The sequence below is a fragment of the Lactuca virosa genome, chromosome 8, assembly GCF_052849685.1.
Source record: "Lactuca virosa cultivar CGN04683 chromosome 8, Lactuca_virosa_CGN04683_v6, whole genome shotgun sequence".
NCBI lineage: Eukaryota > Viridiplantae > Streptophyta > Magnoliopsida > Asterales > Asteraceae > Lactuca > Lactuca virosa.
In genome coordinates this window covers 157120425-157141159 of record NC_136433.1, presented here as the reverse complement: position 1 = coordinate 157141159, position 20735 = coordinate 157120425, and the positions used below count along the sequence as shown (strand labels likewise).

Genomic DNA, 20735 nt, shown 5'->3' with positions numbered 1-20735 from the left:
TTATAATAATAATTATTGTACAACACAAAAAATTTAAGAGCAGTAGATGTGACGGTTGTCACCAATAATACTCAAAATTGTCGCTATTATTGTCTTTAGCAGTGACGTCGCCATTAATAGTTTTTTATTCACACCGATTTTGTTATTTTTTCTAATGGTCATTGTATTATTTTTCTAGCACCGTTTATACTTAAATCCTCTTTCGAGGTGAATAAGATTTTCATGTTAAAAATCCATTACTTCCATAATACGAAGTTTCATTCGGACCCTCAAGCTAAATAAAAAAAAATAACCTAATAACAATAAAGGCGAATGATAAAATTTACTTATTCGGTGAAGATTTAGAAGCCGAAATTAATCATCAATCCAGATTGCTCAAACCAGAATGCAAAAAATCTAATCTGGTCTAGTCTAAGCATTGAATTTAATCTAATCCATAACCTAAATCAAATTTAGAGGAATATATGTATAATAATGCATGATCTAAACCTTAAATTGATCATGAGGATCTTCCAGAAATAAAGGGAAAAAAATAGAAACGAAGAAAAACCTATGTATGTGTGTGCATAACTGCGTATTCAAAATCAAATACACTGCTTTTGTTTTTTGTTTTTTCTCTTTTTCCTCTTGGGAGAGTTGAAGACTTGGACAGCAGTGATGGACTACTTTTAATGGGCCTTTTGGATCTATTGGGCTGAAAAGATACAACACACATTAAGTAGGTTAAGGTTTAGTAAGTTATTGTTTTGGGCTTACAAAGTAGCTATGGTACATTGGAGTAGTTGTAGGCCCAAAATGTTTCTAGCCGGACGGAAGAATAGTTTTGTATGTCATGTCACGTTTTTGTTAGCTTTGCTTTTCCAATTTCCATTCATTTTGATTCTCGATTAGGATCGATCATATTCAAAAAAACCAGCAAACATTCATCAAATCCTCAATTTCCAATTGATGCTATCCAAAAAAATAAAATAAATAGAAATTCTTATTCCCTTCAATTCTATAATCATCACATAAAATCAACAAAAAATCACAATAAAAAATTTTAAATCGCAAGAATTAATATCACTATAGTCCAACCAACTTTTTTTTTTTTGGTTTGAAAGATCCTCAATGTTATTTTTAGCACTCTAGAGTCTAGAGGCATACAATCCCGTTTGACTTGTTAAAAAGGGTATTAATTTTTTTTTTCAAGTTTCACATGTAAAAAAGATGATGTGACATGATACCATCGTTTTCAACATTTAAGAGAAGGCCTCCTCCTCGAATGCAACCATTTCCCAAAAATCTATTATTTTTGTAAATCATGAGCTTCATGTTGAAATGGTTGGTCGTTTAGTTATTTATTACCCTATTGTGGTCTGAACTTAAAGTTTTATTAGTCGATGGTTGAACATTGATCTCCCCTATTTCACTAAAGCTTTTGATTTGTTCTCTTTGGATTGATAATTCCAACGGTGCGGAGGAAGGAACAAAGTGGGCAGCTGTACAGGGCCTAAATTTTTTTGGGGCCAAATTTTTTTATTATGTTATATATGTAGTATATATTTATTTAAAAATAAAAAGTTTATAATAACTATAAGGACCCTTTTTTTCTGGCTTGTCTAGGGCATTTGAGGATATTTAAATCCTCAAGACCGGTCATGCTGACTGTTATGCTTGATGCAATTTTTCTCGTTACGTTTGGGGTGATCTCCTTTAGCAATGTTTGGATCTTGTGAAGGGGAAAACCCATGGAAAACGATCCAATTCTTTTTTTTGGTTTATTAATATAATTACTAAGTTGAAGGTTAATTAATTGGGTTGTCAACCAACCTTTCTATTGCATTTTTTGTAATATCTTGCTAATATGTTTATAAAATCTTCAACGTTCCAAACAAATTATTTATATATTCAATAGGTATATTTGTATTGTGTAGTTTATTTTCTCTTTTATGGTTTTGGGTAAATCAAATCTCTGACCTTGAGTTGCTAAATAGAAAGTAATAATTATAATTGATATCCATGGTTTTCAAGAAAGGGGGACACATTAAGTAAATAAATAGTCAACCTACACTTTATGTTTCTAAGAAAATCTTTCCCACCAATGGTCCCTTCCCCAACTTGGTTCCTCTCACAGGTAGCTTGCTAGATTAAGAAGACCATTAAACACGGGTGGAACACGATATTATGTTATACTCCCCTCCTTACATCAAATTTTGGTACATCGCTTAAAAGATTGTTTTGACCTAAATTTACATAAGGAAAGTGGTGGACCTGAACAAAATATCAGGGGTAACACACACGATTTTACAGGTAGCAGGTTGGAAAAATTACACCGTGTCGAAAAAAATTCAAGAAATTTTAACTGCACCCAAAAATTTGAGGGATAGTCCATACACATGGGTCCGCCAGTGTTTAGGGACTTTTATTTATGATGAGTATTTAAATTATGTTTATTTTATGATGAGTGAAATCAATAACTTAGCTAAACATGGAAATAATAAAATGGATCAAAAATTATTTGAAGTGCATTTTTGCTTTGGGCTTTAACATTTTTCATATCCAATGATTGTGAGCGGGTTGATGATATACAACTTGGCTCAAAAGCAAATCCTACAAAACAGATAATATAGTATATAGTAGATGTTTCCATATGTTTATGCTATTATCGAACACATGATATTTTAAACCGATATGTTTACATATATTGTGTTACAAGTCATGTTTCCAACCAAAACAATTTCTTTAAACTCTAATTAGAGAGAGAGAGGGAGAAAAAAAAAGATGAATATATTTGTCAAGCTAAACTTATGATACACAATTGAATCAACAAAATATTATAACCCTTCAAACTTAAAAGACTTTTTTTTTACAATCCCAAAAGGTTGCTCATTGCATGATACTTGTTGAAATCTGCATTCAAGTATTGGAATAAATGACTTCCTTTTCTATAAGATTTCTAACTTGAATACTCAATCCCTAGATGAAGTTATTATTATGTTGTATTTTGTTAATCGTCTATGTTTATTTGACACGGATTGTGTGTGGTTAAAGATGGTTTAGTGGAATTTGATCACGATAGTAGAACTAGATTTTGTATATATATATATATATATATATATATATTTTTTTTATAAATGACATATAAATACGAAACTGGATAAGAATTTGTAGATACAAAAATGAGTGATGTGGCCATAACCACCATAATGACTCATAGCGAGTGGTTGGTTTGGTAGGAATTCTAATTCGTTTTTAGTGTTAAATGACACATAACTTTTAAATAATATTGAAAACTCCTTAGTCAGACAACACGGCAAAGACTACAATGCTTTTTTAATGCAAGCAAGACATAAGCTGATACACTTTCCCACGTTATAACATTGAATATTCTACTAAGACTACTAGGTATGGGTTGGTGTTATAATACTACAAAATTATCATCTCACATGTCACGTCACACTGTTAATATCATAACTAGAAATCAGGACCGGCCGCGAGATTTGGAAGGCCATGTGCAATTTAATAAATATTAGGCCCTAAAACTTAAAAAATCTAAAAATTTAAACGAAGAAATTATAACTTTTATATTCTATTACAATATACATAAATTAAAACTTCATTCAAAGTAATAAAAAAAAATTATACTTGGAAACAACCATTCTTCTAATATTAGTTTAAACAAATTTTTCAATGATATCTTCATAAATAACCTTTTCCAAAAGGTTGTTTTCAATCATCATAACCAATCCATTAAGTCTCGTCATCAAAATCAATCTATTAAATCGGTTTTGAATCACTATATATCGTAAATACACTTCAATATCTTCCAATTGGAAAACCTCATTTCTACAAATACAAAAATAATAGGAATAGTCAACATTACTCTATATGTAATAAATGTAAAAACAATCAACACATATAACTCTTCTCACTTTCTATCCTCAATTACAAACTAATAGGAACAATCAACATTACTCTATATAAAATAGATGTAAAAACTCTAATTTGCTTATGATAAAAATCAGAAATCAAAAAATTACCTTCTAGTTTCGACACTTAAAAAAATCTGAAAGCCAAAAACTTCTAAACCTCAAAGTTGGATGAAAACTCAACAGATTGTTGCTTCAACACTTCTAAATTCAAGAAAATATATATCAGAAATAATGAAAAAAAAAACGGATTTACTTTTAAATAATATCATAAATATATCATATGTATAATAACTTTTTATTTTCGCCCATTCAAGACAATCTGGATTGGAAGTCGACAAATTTGTGCTTCAATGCTTCAGAATTCGAGAAGACACAAACCGGAAAGAATGAGAAAAACTGATTACTTCTAAACAACATCAGAAATATATCATATAGATAAAAAAAAATGTGTAATACCTTCTGATTTTCGTCCCTATACCCCATCCCGACATCTGATTTTCGAAACCTCGCTCCTAATTTCAGTTTGCTTCAGAATTTCGAAGCCTCGATCCTTGTTTTATGATCCACTGATTTTTAAGATTCATGAAGTAAGAAGTAAGAAGAAAGAAGTGTGAATTGGAACCTTCTGATTGGGTGATTACCTTCTGATTTTGGAGGATTATGGTTTGTTTCCCATGCCAAAATCGTAATAACTATCAGCAAGAACCAAAGTGTCGATTCCTTTTCCCAAATAATTTCTGATTCCCACTCATTTGATTTTTGTTTCCCGCTGCACGTCGTTTCCTTTCTCCCCATCATACGTTCTGTAACCTAATGAACAAAACCTAATACAAAATCTGAATAATATTTTGGGCCCTAGATTCCAAGGGAGCCCTGTTCATAAGCACATCTTGAACACCCCTTGGGTCGGCCCTGCTAGAAATAGAGGTTGTGTTGAAATGTTATAACATGTTAAAAGGTATAGAGAGAAAGATAGAGAAGAAAGAGAAAATGGTGATTGGTTGTTTTCTCCCGTTGAGGTATGTTGTCGTTACCACATCTTATACCATAACATATTTTGGGGCGGTGTTCATGGTGTTACGACAGCGTTATGGAGATGCCACGTAGCCACTTCTACGTCGCTAATGGCCCATATTGTATCCTCTAAAGAATATTACCATTCGTTCAATATAATTATGAAAAAATTATATGATTGATCCATATTATTTCTCTTGAAGACAACTATCATCTTAAACATCGAGACCTCTCACCAATTTTTATTTCATCACACATCATCTAATTCATCTACCCATGTTTTACCCAACATATTTGTAGATATAAAATACATATACAATTTAAATCATTTAAAACATGTATAAAATTGTTCATCCAGCATAGATGGCAAACATACATATAATATGCACACATAACACGTAATTTATATTACATACTTCATATCTATGTGTAAGATGAAAGGGACCATGCACTCACATTAGTAGCGTGATTTGATTAGAATAAAACTAGAAACGGTTAGCGGTTCGTGATCGTTGGGCTCGGGACGTGGAAATGGCTTCAGCAAATGAGAGAGAGGAAAAAGGTTTTGGTGTAAAGAATGAAATGGTCGAATTTGCTATCTATAGACTGATTTTGGCTCTCTCACGTCGTGAGCCTCACATGCTCACGTCGTGAGCTTCCATGAGTCATCTGGTAGACTTCCCAAGTGTTTTCTAGGCTCGATTAGTGTCCGTTTGACTCCTCACGTCGTGAGCCTTAAACGTAGACTTGCCATCTGCATTCTAGCCTTGAAAAGTGGCGTTTTGACTCCTCACGTCGTGAATTTATATGCTCACGTCGTGAGCTCAGTCAAATTAGGGTTTCTGACACGTGTCATGCTCTCAGACAACTACATCTTCGAAAGCCCATAACTTTTGCATACGAGCTCCGTTTTTGACGTTCTTTATATCCACGCAAAGGTGAAGACGTACTCTAAAACTTTCATTTAGACCCCTAAGGCTAAAAAGTACTTTATCGTAAACTCACTTTTTACGATTCTCGGGGTCGTGCCGATTTTGTCGCGAAACTTCGACAAGTCATAACTTCTTCGTTATAACTCGGATTTCGGTGTTCTTTATATGTACAGAAACCTTGTAACATATACTACAACTTAGTTAAGATTATTTATTCTAAATAATCATCTATAAAAAAAGTCATTTTTTTACGCTTATCGTCTATAAATTGACTAACCCGAATCTGCGGGCGCTACAGATACCCGATCGTTTAGTCAGTTTCAACTCTTCAAACTAACTACAACCGAACCAACTAATGTTTACTTTAATCAGTTTCGAGTTATTCAATTTGGTTAGCTGGGTAAACCAAATGCAATTTAAAATTTACAATTTTCTTAGATAAACCAAACGTAGAATAAACCAATTCTACCAAAATATGCATCAATTATAATAGCTTATTCGTAAATATAGAAATAATTTATTTATTATTATTATTATTTTTTTTGCAAAGTAAAGTTCTATACCTATGTTTACCGCTTTTTAAAATGTATTAATATTTGACAACTTATAAAGTAAATTTCATACCTACTTTCACATCTTATAGTGTATATATTACCATTATTACAAACTAGATTAAATAACTATAAAAATAAAATGTAAACATATTAATCTAATTGATTATCCGGGTTACCTAGAATATTGAAAAATCAATTGAAATCACACGAAATATGCTCATTGCTATTCAATTAACCAAACATAACTCAATATTCATTTTGTTCGGGTGGATAATTCAGTTTTGGTTGTTTCTAACAACTCTCATTTTCGTGATATGATAATGACTAGATGAGCACATTAGAATTGTTGTATGACATTACCCTTGTTCTTATGATCGTTTTATACTAAGCAAAACACGTGCACGACACATTAAGATTTTGTTTGTTTTTTCATTAACAGCACTCGAATATAATATTTTACTTTAAGTATTTTAAAAGGAATCCAACCACTTTTTATATTATTAGGAACAATGTCATGTCAAAAAGTAGGATATCATTATTTTCATTGCTTTCTCCTTTACATATTTAAACAAAGACAGATGGAAATTGGAAAAATATTGATTCTCTAATCAAAACTTTAATCCAGTAGTCGGCAAATTCTTGATATCAGATTTACAAATTTTCAAATCAGACCTCCTAAAATCCCCAAGCTGTCAAAATGATCGCATTAAGTTTGAATGTAACTCCATCTTCCAACTGGCATTTCATCATTTCTTCATCTTCCAGTCTCTACCCAGAATCCCAAGAGAATCACCATCAACAACAACAACAACCATAAGCGTTCTACTCCGTTTTCATTGACCCATAAAATCCAAAAAGGGTTATACTCTCTCGCTCTTGTAATTGAATTTTTGATCTCAAAAACCCACAAAATTTCTGGTCGGAGAGAGAAGGAAATGGAATCGCCGCCGTCGATGAAGAAGATAGGTCAAGGAGGCGGGTCTTCGGAAAGCGGAGGATCGGAGAGTGGGGCGGAGGAGAAGGGGTGTAGTCGGACGAGGTTCGAATACTTCGGATGGGTTTATCATTTGGGCACCAATTCAATTGGGCGCGAGTTTTGTCATCTTCGATTTCTCTATATTCGTGGGAAATACGTGATGATGTATAAACGCGATCCTCATGAAAACCCTGGCATTGTAAGTTTCAATTTCAAATTCACCCCCAGTTTGATTCCTCTTTTACATCTTAATCTAAATACATGCAATTCTACAATTGCATGATCAACGAAGTGAACAAGGTATAATTTAACGCTCTTACATCAATCATCACAAGGGTATAAACTTGTAGTGATTCATTCCTTTGCTTGCAAGTTACAGCATATTTTCTCTCTGAAAGCACACATATTGCTATCTACCTTCTGTTTTGTTTTGGGGAACATTTGGAAATTCATCAATCACTAGGGTTTAATCATAGTATGCTCGATGCAGAAACCACTAAGGAGGGGTGTTGCCGGGAACACACTTATGGTGGAGGAGCTAGGACGAAAAAAGGTCAATGATGGTGTAAGAACCTCAAACAAGCTCCATTTATTGTAATTACTTGAACATTAGTAGATGTTTTCAAAGCAAACACTTAGGTCTAAATATCAAACTTAATTCATTTCCTAAACACATTCAAAAGGTTATTGACTTACTTTGCTTGATTATTTTCATATTTTCTAGGATCTTTATGTTCTAAGGTTTTACAACCGACTAGATGAAGAGAAGAAAGGAGAAGTAAGTGATATTTGATTATTTTCTGGTATTTATGTACATATGTTACCAATCATTTATCCGATTGTTTTGTCATTTTATTTTTCTTATTACGTATTGCAAGATTGCTTGTGCTACAGCAGGAGAAACCCGAAAATGGATGGAAGCATTTGATCAAGCAAAACAACAGGTAGAGAGAATTGCAATCTTTATTACTTAACTCGTTTTTTTACACATGTTTTTCTTTTCCTATCTTTCTTATATGTATCTTTCCTTGAACTACAATTATCAGGCTGAGTTTGAGCTTTCTCAAAGTTCCACCAGACACAGATTGAACATGGAGAACGAGTATGCTGCCTCTTGAATCATATCTTATAAAATTGCTAAAAACATTATGTAATTTCACAAAGTTGTCACTCCAAAAATCACCTTTGTTATTAGCATTGAAACTTTGTTGCATATATTTTTATACCCAAGTTTTTTTTTGGTCTCATTGTAATATTTGTTAATTGGAAGGATTGATCTTGAAGGGCGTCGCCCAAGGGTAAGGAAATATGCACATGATCTAAAAAAGCTTATAAGAATAGGACATGGTAAGATACTAAACATACTATTTCCAGATATTTATAAATCTTTTAAAATACTTTTCATCATAAAGAATCTATGATTTTCTCTTTGTTTATAGGTCCAGAGTCACTTGTGAGAAGATCATCAAACTTGGGTAGACATCAAAGGTCTAATGAGTTCATGGAAGGTGATGCTGCAGATGTCATTGAAGCACATGAGTGGAGATGTGTTCGTACAATCAATGGTACAATCTTTTTAAATCCCCATTTTGCCCTTACATTGTTTTTATATGCTATATGGAATTAAATTAGATTCTGTGATCATATATTGAATTTCAGGTGTCAGACTCTTTGAGGATGTGTCTGACAACAAGGTGATAAATTTATGAGTATTTTATCCCATATATATTACCTTGATTATATATTTATACAGATACATGAATTCAAATATGAAAATTAAATATATGTATTGATTATTTTTTATATAAATGTTAGTCGCGCAGCAAAACTGTACTTGTGAAGGCTGTTGGTGTTGTGGATGCAAGTCCAGATACTGTTTTTGAGGTGGTTTTGAACGTTGATAGACATAGAAGATATGAGTATGTTGATAAATTTATGTGTTTTTTTTTTTGGGTTATAAATTCTTTTTTGTGTTACTAAAAATTTAAATTTTCAGGTGGGATGCATTGACTGGTGATTTAGAGCTTGTAGATTCTTTAAGCGGTCATTCTGATGTTGTTTATGGATCTTATGATTCCAAATGCTTAACTAGGTGGGTCGCTCTCCAATTGATTTTAAAAAAAAAAAAAAGAATTTCTGAATGTAGCATTTCATTATCATGGGATACTGATAAAATGATAAAAAGAATCAGTTCTTATATTAATATTGTTTTATATATATATTTTAGCCTTTAACTCATCTCTTTTGTCATCTCTCATCAGTCGAAAACTGATGTGCTATTCTTATAGATGGCAGTCTAAGCGCGATTTCATATTCTCTAGACAATGGTTTCGTGGGCAAGATGGAACATATAGTAAGTAAATTTACCTATATACCCTCCCTTTCTATGTTGCCTATTATTTCTCAATACAAGTTAGATATTGGGAATATGAAAATGATTCTCTTTTAACTATTGAATGAACCTATGATGCAGCAATCTTGCAGTTTCCTGCAATGCATAAGAAGCATCCTCCAAAATCTCGACATCAACGAATAAAGATTAATCGTAAGAAAATCTTTTTTTTTTTCCCTTGAAATTTGAATACTTTTTTTGTTTTATGATAATAACATGGCAACCTACTTCTTGTTTTTTTGATAGCTTCTTCATGGGAGATCAGGAATCTAAGAGCTTCAGTGGGATCACATGGTGATAGATGTCTTGTAACACATATGTTAGAGATAGATTCAAGAGGCTGGTTTAAATGGAAATGTGGTCAAGGCTCAAAATTTGAAAATTCGATTCCTTTTGCCTTGTTGAACCAAGTTTCAGGTTAGTTTATGCTTCATATTATTATTATTCCAATTGTCAGTTTAGTAGATTTGATGTTTGATGATGATAGTACTTTAGAATCTGACCTTTTTGTAATAAGGTTGTCTTTATAATTCATGCCTTTGTCAAACTGAGTGAATGGTCAACTTGGATTGACCTTCAGTCTTAGTTTTAGATTAGGTTGGCAATTGAAGTGCAATTTAATAAATTTATGATGAATTGTTTTAGGTTTAAAGGCGTATATTGGGGCAAGTCCTGGACTTACATCAGAATCATCAACAACACTTGTGGCTTCAAAAGGCTCTGATGTTTCAGGATCCATTAGTGAGTTTGAAGATGCTGAAGTTGCTGAAGAGTTTTATGATGCAATTGCTGCTGATTCATCATCATCATCATCTTCAGATGATGAAGATGATGAGAACACTCAACTTGATAGCAAGGTTTGTTGCGTCTTTCATCTTTAGTAATATTATATGCATGATCTTGAAAATTTTAGGGATCCATACGTTTTAAAAGCTATGGACAATCAATATTAAAATGGTGAACCCTCTTAATTCTTATATAAAATTGGAAAAAGTATTTGTTTATCTTATCTATAATAACCCCAAATTATACTTATTTCTTTGTGTAATATTCTTCTTTAATAGGGCCAAAGAGTGAAGCTAAAGAATGTTTCATGGGCTATTGCCCGATTGGCTCTAACAGCAAAGAAAGGTAACTTTTTAGCCTTTTTCAAAGTCTTTAAATTTTCTTAATTGTGCTTAATTTATACATTTTTTGTTAAAATCTAAACAGCTATGGATGGAAGCCATGAGTTAGATCCAAATGTGGAACCAGTTAATCTTGATTCTAGTTTGTTCCATGGATCAATGCACAAAGGGAAAAGTGAGTCTGATGCAAATTGTTGGACATCTCCAAGTGGTGCTGGTTTTAAGATTAGAGGGAAGACATATATGAAAGATAGTACTAAGGTAATATTTTTTTTATTTATAGCAAAGTAGTAAAAAACAAAATTTAAAGCAATTTAACAACATTGAAGGCAACTAAGGTCATTTTACTTTCTGAGGAAATGATGACACACTTGTGGAAATGAAAAGAAAAAGTAAATGAGGACAAATTTATAAAAAGTTGGGACTTAATGAGAAAGAGTTTCTTTTTTAAGATGAACCATCTGAAACAACCATATATGTAAATGACAATTTTACCCTTCTGTCTAAAAGTGGTGCTAAATTAGTAAATAACAAATGACTGTATATTTAAGAACTTTTACAACCTAATCATCTTGCATCACATGGTTGCTGTAACGTTAGTAATAAATCTTTTATAATGCTAACAATTTTTCATATTACATTACTCCATATGTGAATTTGGTTTCATGCTTTTAAGGATTTTTTAATTTATAAATTCAGGTAGCAGGAGGGGATCCCCTTTTGAAGCTTATAGCAGTTGACTGGTATAAACTAGAAACTTCCAGAAGTAAAGTGGCTTTGCATCCCAAAAGCCTTGTACAGGTACTCAAAAGTTTCTTGCTATCATTACATTGAGCAAATTGCAAGAAATACCAATGTAGTTTAATCTTTTTACCAATATAAAGCAACATTTTATACCCATAATATCAAGATACTAGTATGATTTTTTTTACCCATAATAGCAACATACTTTCCATATTATATTTTCCATAATTCTAACTCATTTTCATTTTACAGTCAGAAGCTGGAAAAAAACTTCCATTCATCCTTGTAGTCAACCTGCAGGTATATGCATTAACTAACTGTTTTTAAAATTTTTATTTTAAAATGGAAAAAATATTGTCCTCTAAATATATATTGTTATCTTGGTGTAGGTTCCATCAAAACCAAACTACAGCCTAGTTATGTATTATGCTGCAGATAGGCCTGTAACTAAGGGGTCATTGTTGGGTAAATTTATTGATGGAAATGATGCATTTCGTGATTCAAGATTCAAATTGATTCCAAGCATTGTACAGGTATTTTATTCGGTTAAATGCAAGAATCAGCAGTGTATTTCCATTGATTTGTTTATTATATTCTTTTATAGCATCCTACTTTCAGTTCAATCCTATTACAACATGCACTTGGAAAAATCTACCAGTTATAGCAATCTCATCCAAATAAAAAACAATTTTCAATGGTAGATTTTTATAAGTATAATGAATTAATAAGGAAAAAAAAACTAGGAAGTAGGATGCTATAATTCGGTAGATTTCTTAAGGTACAAATACAATGCCTTGATAAGATTTTTATTGGAATTATAATGTAGTAGAAAGTAGGATGCTAGCTATAATAACCAAGTCAATGAAAGTATTCAAAGTATAATGTCCTTATAAGAAAAATAATTAAAAATACAATGCTAGATTTCTTAAGGTACAGTTTTTTAATAAGAAAAAAATAAAATAAAATGAAAGTAGGATGTCCTATAAAGAAAAAAAGTTCACACTACAATGCTATGTATGCTATTATTAGGTGACTTCTTAATAAGGGAAAATTTAGAAGTACAATGGTGTAATAGAAAGAAATGAAAGTAAGATGCTAGAATGAACAGATTACAGATGAATGAAAGTAGATTGTTATTTCTTGCATTTAGGCCTATATTATTTTCATCATATTCTGTGTTGATATGATATTGAAGAAGAAAGTGGTTGTTGACACTTGACATGACAGGGATATTGGATGGTGAAACGTGCAGTCGGGACAAAAGCTTGCCTATTGGGAAAAGCCGTAACTTGTAACTATTTAAGACAAGACAATTTTTTGGAGGTTTCTACTTACTTTTTTTTTGCATTTGTTAAAAAGACCTAAATGCCCTTCTTATCCTCAACATCGAAAATACACCTAGTTATGCATCGTGCATGGTCATACTCGTATCAATGTTCGCTTATTTGCCCTTGTTGGTCATTTACAAGATAACTAACATCATTCATTGATTTTGGTCCACATGATTCTTGTATTGTCTTTTATCGAGGGCATCTTAGGAAAAAAAGGGATGAGATCTTTTAGTCTGAAAATGAATAGTTTTTACAACTTGTTTATAATTATTTGTTATGTTGTGCAGATTGATGTGGATATTGGTTCTTCATCCGTTGCAAGGAGTGTCATCGGTATTGTTCTTGGATATGTAACAAGCCTAGTTGTTGATCTTGCCATCTTAATTGAGGTCTTTACTCATTTCCTTACACGTCAACTAAAATCTTTCATTTTAATAATGAAGATTAGGAGGGCATTTACGTCTTTTGCAGACAAGATATTGATTTCCCACCTTTCTGGGATGGGACAAAAAATTGCATTTTTTTCTCTAGTGATACTAGTCCCTGTCCAATGCAATGTCAAACACAGTACAAATCTGTTGTGTTTAATTGAAACTAATATCTCTTTACTTTTTGGGTGGGACAAAAACTTGCCATTTTGGTCGTACAGTCCAATGCATGCCAAACATAGTACAGTCTGTTCTGTTTAATTAAAACTTTTTTTTTTGACAAATTGCAGGGAAGGGAGGAGAAAGAATTACCAGAGTATATTCTTGGAACGGTGAGATTAAATAAAGTGAAGCTGGATACTGCTGTTCCTCTTGAAGGTTGACATAAAAAAAAATGGTGAATATGATGTATATATGAATTCACGACTCTATTATGGCCTATATATATATTGACTATTGAGCTCCCCATATGCAAATAATGCTTTCAACACAAGGGAAATGGTGGTTGGCCTCCATGAATGCTTGAATTTGGCATCAAGTTAAGACTGTCCATTTGTTGTACAATCTTGAGAAACAGTAGGCCGTTTTTGTGTTTTTATTGGAAATTATAAGGTGATAAAACGTGTTAGCATTAAAATCAGCCATTTTATTTGCTTTTATAATTAGATGGTGTGATCTTTTGTACATGTCCTTTATATTTGGTTGCTTTTTTTTCTTTCTAAAAAAAAGATTAATAAATTATGATAGAACCATTTATCTGATTTGGTGAGTCTCGAATGGGACTGAATCATGTATTTGGTATATAAATGACACTAATATGAAACTTTTTCAAGTTGCTTTTCTATGTTTATATGGATGCTAGTAAGCTAAATGTAGCATACAAGATTACAAATGATCCATAAACAGATGTGTATCATTTACATGCCATTTTAGCTTTACTTAACATCACAAGCAAAAAAAAAAAAAAAAACTGAGAAGATTCTTTAAAGATAACATGTAACTAGCTTACAAATTGCCTTTAGATGGCAAAGAATATAAGTTGATCGTTATTCAGGGTAAAAGATCAACTATTTTGTCTTTAATGGTAAAAAGAAATAAGTACGTTTTTGTTGTGTCTTTCAAATTTTGCAACATCTAATTAAAAAATTTCATGTCATCATGTTTGTATATATGACATATGATGTAATAACCTATGTCACGTCAACAACTTTATAAGGATTACATATTGTTTAAAATCAATGGATAAATTCAAGTTCGTTGCTATGATTGTAAAAAAAATGTTGCCTATTTTAATAAATATAATAAAATACGCTAGTCGCAATCTGCCCTAAATATTAATATTACTACACAAATGACCCCCTAAAGTAGGCATGCACAAACCGGTTTATTTTATGAACCGGACCGGTTCAGAAAACCGGTTCAGTTCTGGTCAACGTAGTCAAAACCGGTTCACCCGGAAACCGGTTCGGTTCCAAACCGGTCCAGCCCCAAAATAATCCGAACATATGTAAACCGGTTCGGTTTGATTGAAACCGGTTCAAAAACCGGTTCAAAAGCGGTTCAAAACTGGTTCGGCGGGTATAATGGTTTTTTAATTTGTTGTTTTTTTTTTTTTGGGCTAATAAATGTAAAATAGGAATGGGTTTTTTTTTGTTTAGATTATATTGCTTTTGATTGTGTTTAACCATAAAAAAAAAAAATTATGCTTCACAGTAGGTTTTTGGGGGTTGAAGGAATTAGGAAGGCATAAAGCCTTAGGGAAATTGTCATAAAAGCCCTTAAATTTTCCAAAAAGTGACGGTTTTACCCTTGGATGAATTTTGGGGGCATTAAAGCCGGATATTTTCATTAAACCTATCAAATATCTCATTTAACAAGTTGGACCCTTTGTAGCCGGTTACCATGTGCTGATTTGGCACTTAATTGACATGTCAAAACGGACGTTACTCCGTTACGTCCGTTTACCCACCAACTAATCTCACCCTTTTGCACATATACGTACACTTTCTCAGAATCCTTCAGAAAGTCGATATCATTCATCTCAAAATTAGGGCTTATGGTTTTTGAAGAAGATTAGGTTATTAGAGAGTCGATTTCACAGGGTATGTGTAATTTCTTTGAAGATTGTGTTATTACAGTTCTTTGTTCTTCAAAGGTTAAGGAATAACGACAACATGTGTTTGTGTTTTTTTCAGGTTGTTATGATGGATTGGGATTCAGAACACGAAGGTAACACAGACCCATTTTTTGGTTTACGCAAGCCTTTCTCTGGTCTTAATGAGATGGATTTTGAGCTTCATGGCATCTACATGGATCATGAACCAGACGAAGAGTTCATTACTCCACTGGACAAGTGTAAGGATGCATTTCTTAATGTGTTACTAAGTGATGAAAATATTAGAAACTCTAGTTTGACTAATGATGTAAGAGCACAAGTGTATCATCGTGGTGACTTGCAAAGTGATGAAGATGAAGAAGAGCAAGAACAGGTGATAAACAAGTACAGATTACATGATCCAAAAACAAGATGGGACAAAATGGAACCAAAACTTGGTGACATTTTTTAGAATGTTACACAACTGAAGTTTTGTATCCAAAACTACGCAGTCCACAATGGGTATCAACTCTACTTTGAGAAGTGTGACAGTACAAGAATAGTTGTAAGATGTGGGAAAAGAAATGAGGATAATTGTTGCCCTTTTAGACTATATGCCTCATGGATGTTCAATGAAAGATCTATTCAAATCAAGACTTTAGAAGCTACTCATGTTTGTGGTAGGAAGTTCAAACTTGGTTGTATGGTTACTCCTGAATGGATAGGTAGACACTACATAACTGAAATTGCAAATAAACCTAAGGTGAAGCTTAAAGAGATGATTACTGACATCAGACAAAGGTTTAGGTGTGTTGTGTCTATAGGCCAATGTCGTAGGGCAAAGAAATGGGCCAAAGAGCTAATTAAAGGTAAATTGACTGAACATTATGCCAGAATATGGGATTATGCACAAGAGTTGTTAAGATCCAATCCAGGTTCTACATGTAAGGTGTGTGTTACTGTCAATCCAGATGGGATAAACTATTTTCATAGGTTTTATATTGGTTTCAAAGCTATATGTGAAGGCTGGAAAAGAGGGTGTAGAAGAGTTATTGGTTTGGATGGGTGCTTTCTGAAGGGAGCGGTAAAGGGTGAGTTGTTGACAACCATAGGTAGAGATGCCAATAATCAGGTCTACCCAATTGCTTGGGCTGTTGTGGATGTTGAGAATAAGGCTAACTGGACATGGTTCCTTGAGCTTCTAAGGGATGATTTAGATCTTGATAGTGGAAGAGGTTTGGTAGTGATATCAGATCAACACAAGGTAAAATTTAACATACTTGTCCTCTACTTGATTGCATAATTATCTTATTACATATTTGTCCTCTATTAAACTAATTAAATGGTTGTCTGGTAGGGTCTGCTTGAATCTGTGAAAGATATACTGCCTCATGTTGAACACAGGAATTGTGCTAGGCACATTTATGCCAACTTTAGAAAGGCTTTCACAGTTGTGGAGTATAAGAAGTTGTTTTGGGCTGCCTCTATGAGTTGCACAGAAGGTGACTTCAAGAGGCATATGGAAAGCATCAAGAAATTGAGCCCTTTTGTATATGAATACTTGATGTCAAAGCAACCAGAAACATGGTGTAGAGCCTATTTTGGAACATGCTATGCATGTGAAGCAGTTGAGAATGGGATCTCAGAGTGCTTCAACTCGATAATATTGGATGCTAGGAAAAAACCTTTGATCACTATGCTTGAAGAGATACAGATTTATATCATGGACAGGTTTGCTTACATGAATGTGGAAAGTGAAAAGTGGAATTCAAATGTTTGTCCAAAAATTTTGAAAAAAATGAATAGATTTGGGAAAAGTATGAGGTACTATTTTATGCTTTCTAAAACTTATCTTAATCATTAATTATTGTTACTAACTAGATACTTGATTGTAGGTTCTGGGGAATAATTCATAGTCAAGGGCATGTGTTTGAGGCCAGAAGAGGGTGTGACAGTTATAGGGTGGACTTAGATGATATGACATGTTCATGTAGGCTGTGGGATTTGGCTGGCATCCCTTGTGTGCATGCAAATGCAGCAATTAATTTTATCCATCAAACACCAGATGCATACATCAATGCATACTTCTCTAAAGAGAAATTTAGGCAATGTTACTCAACAAACATTGAACCTGTTAATGACAGCAATCTTTGGGCCCAAACTGAATACATTAAGCCATTGCCTCCAATGTCTAGGAGGATGCCTGGTAGGCCTGCTACCAAAAGAAAGAGGCATGCCAGTGAGAAGGAGAGCAAGTTTTCAACAACAAAAGTGAAGGTTGCAAGAACTACCAGATGTGGTAATTGTTTGGAATATGGTCATAACAAGAGGGCATGTAAGAATGAGAGAAAACAATATGTGCCTCCCCCACCAAAGAAGACAGGAAGGCCAAGAAAACATCTCATCCCCCATATGTCTACAAGCCCTGGTCAACCAAATGTCTCAAGTCAACCTTCATGCTATAACACAGTGAGGAGGAGTCCAAGAAAACATAACACGTTGAGGATGAGTCCCAGAAAACATCAGCAACAGGCAGGTTCTAAAAGATTTATGAGAAATAGTACTGATGTACCAAGGAAGAAGTTGTGCACAAGGAGAGGTGGTGGGAGGATTGGTTCTGCAACTATAGGTACTCAAGAGAGTGTGGTTCAACAAGTTCCAGTTGTTGATGAGGGTGAAAATGTGATGGGTGATAATGTGGGTCAAAGTGTGGTTCAACAAGTTCCAGTTGTGCAGGAAGTTCCAGCAATTCATATTCAAGATGGTCATATGATGCAAGAAGGAGAAAGTAGTCAAGCAAGTGTGATGGAAGGTAGTGACACTTTTGGGCAAGTAGGGTCCAGTATTGGTAGGAAGCTTAAATCAATAAATGATGAAATTGAACAAGGTATTGATGCAATTTTAGAAGGGGTTAACTTCACAAACAAAACAAAGTCCAGTCCACTAAATGGTGACAATGAGGTGGAAGATAATCAGTTTATTGAGTTTACTGAGGGAAAAAAGGATGATATTCTCCCAGAGAAGATACATTTAGGACCTGAAGAAATTGCTAGTATGCTAGAAGCTGGTTATAGCATGGCAGAAATAGAAGCTATGCCAGGGGTACAAGTGGAATTGGATGATTCCCCACCAGTTGAACTGGTAAGACCTATTATCTTTTATTAATTAACAATTTTTCTGGTGATTCTTGTGACCTAATTATATCTTTTTACACTAGGATGTAAATGATTTCATTGACGGTCATCATTCTGATGATGATGTTGGTCTGGATGGTGGAGCTGAAGGTGCTGGAGATGAAGTTGCTGGTGATGGTGGTCTGGATGATGATGTTGGTCTGGATGTTGGACCTGATCATGGTGCTGGATATGAAGGTGCTGGTGATGGTGATGAAGAAGGTCCTGGTGGTGGATATGTTGATGATGGTGATGGGCCTGAAGGTGATGGTGATGAAGAAGGTCATGGTAGTGGAGATGTTGATGATGGTGAGGAAAACCAGGGTGATGATGAAGGACATCAGGTTGTCCCAATGGTTAGGAGGAGAACAAGGAAAACTTCTGAGAGGATTACCAAGATAAAGCTAAGGAAGGGTGTCTATAACAAAGATGGTGGTGGTTCTTCTTTTGTAAAGCCAATCAACTTGGAGTAGTTTGTTAGCAAGAAGGGGGATGGGGGTGCAGGGGGAATGGTATAGGTTGCCACTTTTGTAAACTTTGTTTTTTGGCATTTTGATTGTAGCATGCATCAAATTGTTAATTTTCTTACCATTTAGGTTGCCTTTTTTGTGCATTGTTTATGCATTTTGGTACAAATGGATGGCTGCTACATATTGGTAGTATGTAATTAAACTACATGTAATGGATACACCCCCTTCTATATTATGTTCCCTTCTATATTATGTTCAATCTTTTAGAATTGTTACCATTCACTAATTATTTCTGCAATATACCATTTTATGCAATGTTATTCAAACTTGCAAATACACACCAATTGTTACCATTCAAACTTGCAAATACACACCAATTGTTCAGTCTTTTAGAATTGTTACCATTCACCAAAACACTTGTTACCATTCACCAAATCTTACCATTCAACAACTTGTACTACAAATTTATACCAATTACCATTTTAATTCAATCTAAAACAAAACAAACCAAATGTTACCATTCATCAGTTCTTACCATTCAGAAATTTATACCAATTACCAATTGTTAATTCAATATACTTACAAAACAAACCAACTTGTACTCCAGTTAACATCCATACATTAGAAATTAACATCCATACATTGCAAACCAACTTGAATTCCAGTTAACATCCATACATTAGAAATTAACATCCATTAACATCCATACATTAGAAATTAACATCCATACATTGCAATTAGCATCCACACATTACAAATTACAATCCTAACATTACATATACCTAACAAACTATCAAATACCATCAAGATCACAATACTGCTCCCTTCAGAAAAGCCACCCTTTACTACTCCCTTTAGAAAACACCCTTTATTGCCATTAAATCTTGCATAACACTAGAACAAGGATGAACAATATAGCCCCTAACAAAACAACAACCATCTGCATTAATGCCATCATTTGTCGCTGCTCTGTAATGCAATTTGACTCTGGCATCATGTCTTGCTTTTGAATTCCTTCATCGTCAACCCATCTGAAAAACCCACAACCTCCTTCTCCCTACATAATTAGGTCAGTGCATAATACCCTTACTGCAATCCTGCTAAAGAAAAGGGAAAATGATTTTTACCTTATAAATAGGGCACCCCCAAAATTTCTTGCCTGGATTTTCTGGTGTGCGTGAAACAAACACAGGGCATAAATCTTCACACCAACACTTCACTTCGATCTTCTTCTTGAATCGTGAATGTGAATTCGAGCTTGATTTTGCAGAAGATGTTGGCATTTTGCGTGGGAGAATATTTTGCGTGGGATATTGCGGTGCGAGAGGATGCAAGAAACAGGGGGGTGGGGAAGGGTTATGTGGGGAGAGGGTTGGGGCCCACGTTGTTTGACATGTCAATTAAGTGCCAAATCAGCACATGGTAACCGGCTACAAAGGGTCCAACTTGTTAAATGAGATATTTGATAGGTTTAATGAAAGTATCCAGCTTTAATGCCCCCAAAACTCATCCAAGGGTAAAACCGTCACTTTTTGGAAAACTTAAGGGCTTTTATGACAATTTCCCAAAGCCTTATGGTATTACA

At 33.7% G+C, this 20735-nt stretch overlaps 2 protein-coding genes across 3 annotated transcripts; one reads left to right on the top strand and one right to left on the bottom strand.

Annotated features, from left to right (window-relative positions):
* Positions 1 to 7031: 7031 nt before the first annotated feature.
* LOC145132096 (protein ENHANCED DISEASE RESISTANCE 2-like) lies at positions 7032 to 14098 on the top strand. 2 transcript variants are annotated; one of them, XM_079066746.1, is made up of 22 exons: positions 7032 to 7589; positions 7881 to 7955; positions 8115 to 8168; positions 8269 to 8334; positions 8437 to 8492; positions 8661 to 8737; positions 8830 to 8955; positions 9050 to 9084; positions 9206 to 9309; positions 9387 to 9482; positions 9679 to 9743; positions 9864 to 9935; positions 10029 to 10199; positions 10428 to 10639; positions 10847 to 10913; positions 10995 to 11170; positions 11609 to 11710; positions 11906 to 11953; positions 12043 to 12186; positions 12881 to 12976; positions 13272 to 13373; positions 13703 to 14098. In XM_079066746.1, the coding sequence occupies exons 1-22, from the start codon at positions 7350 to 7352 to the stop codon at positions 13793 to 13795; spliced, it is 2277 nt and encodes a 758-aa protein (XP_078922872.1). In that variant the 5' UTR covers positions 7032 to 7349; the 3' UTR covers positions 13796 to 14098. The 2 variants fall into 2 exon arrangements, with proteins under 2 accessions (XP_078922872.1, XP_078922871.1); XM_079066745.1 differs by having other exon boundaries at positions 9652 to 9743.
* Positions 14099 to 20027: 5929 nt separating this feature from the next.
* Positions 20028 to 20433, bottom strand: LOC145130996 (uncharacterized protein At4g04775-like). The gene is made up of 2 exons (XM_079065736.1): positions 20278 to 20433; positions 20028 to 20207 (listed from the first exon to the last, which is right to left on the bottom strand). Exons 1-2 carry the CDS (start codon positions 20431 to 20433, stop codon positions 20028 to 20030), a joined length of 336 nt encoding a protein of 111 aa, XP_078921862.1.
* Between the last annotated feature and the right edge of the window lie 302 nt (positions 20434 to 20735).

What these genes read in the sequence shown, in the direction of transcription:
- LOC145132096 (XM_079066745.1), top strand. Translation starts at nt 7,350, where the DNA reads ATGGAATCGCCGCCGTCGATGAAGAAGATAGGTCAAGGAGGCGGGTCT. An exon ending in AGATTGAACATGGAGAACGA is followed by an intron (nt 8,493 to 8,660) that starts GTATGCTGCCTC and finishes GTTAATTGGAAG; the next exon opens with GATTGATCTTGAAGGGCGTC. An exon ending in ACACTCAACTTGATAGCAAG is followed by an intron (nt 10,640 to 10,846) that starts GTTTGTTGCGTC and finishes CTTCTTTAATAG; the next exon opens with GGCCAAAGAGTGAAGCTAAA.
- LOC145130996 (XM_079065736.1), bottom strand. Translation starts at nt 20,433, where the DNA reads ATGCCAACATCTTCTGCAAAATCAAGCTCGAATTCACATTCACGATTC. An exon ending in GGGGGTGCCCTATTTATAAG is followed by an intron (nt 20,208 to 20,277) that starts GTAAAAATCATT and finishes CTAATTATGTAG; the next exon opens with GGAGAAGGAGGTTGTGGGTT.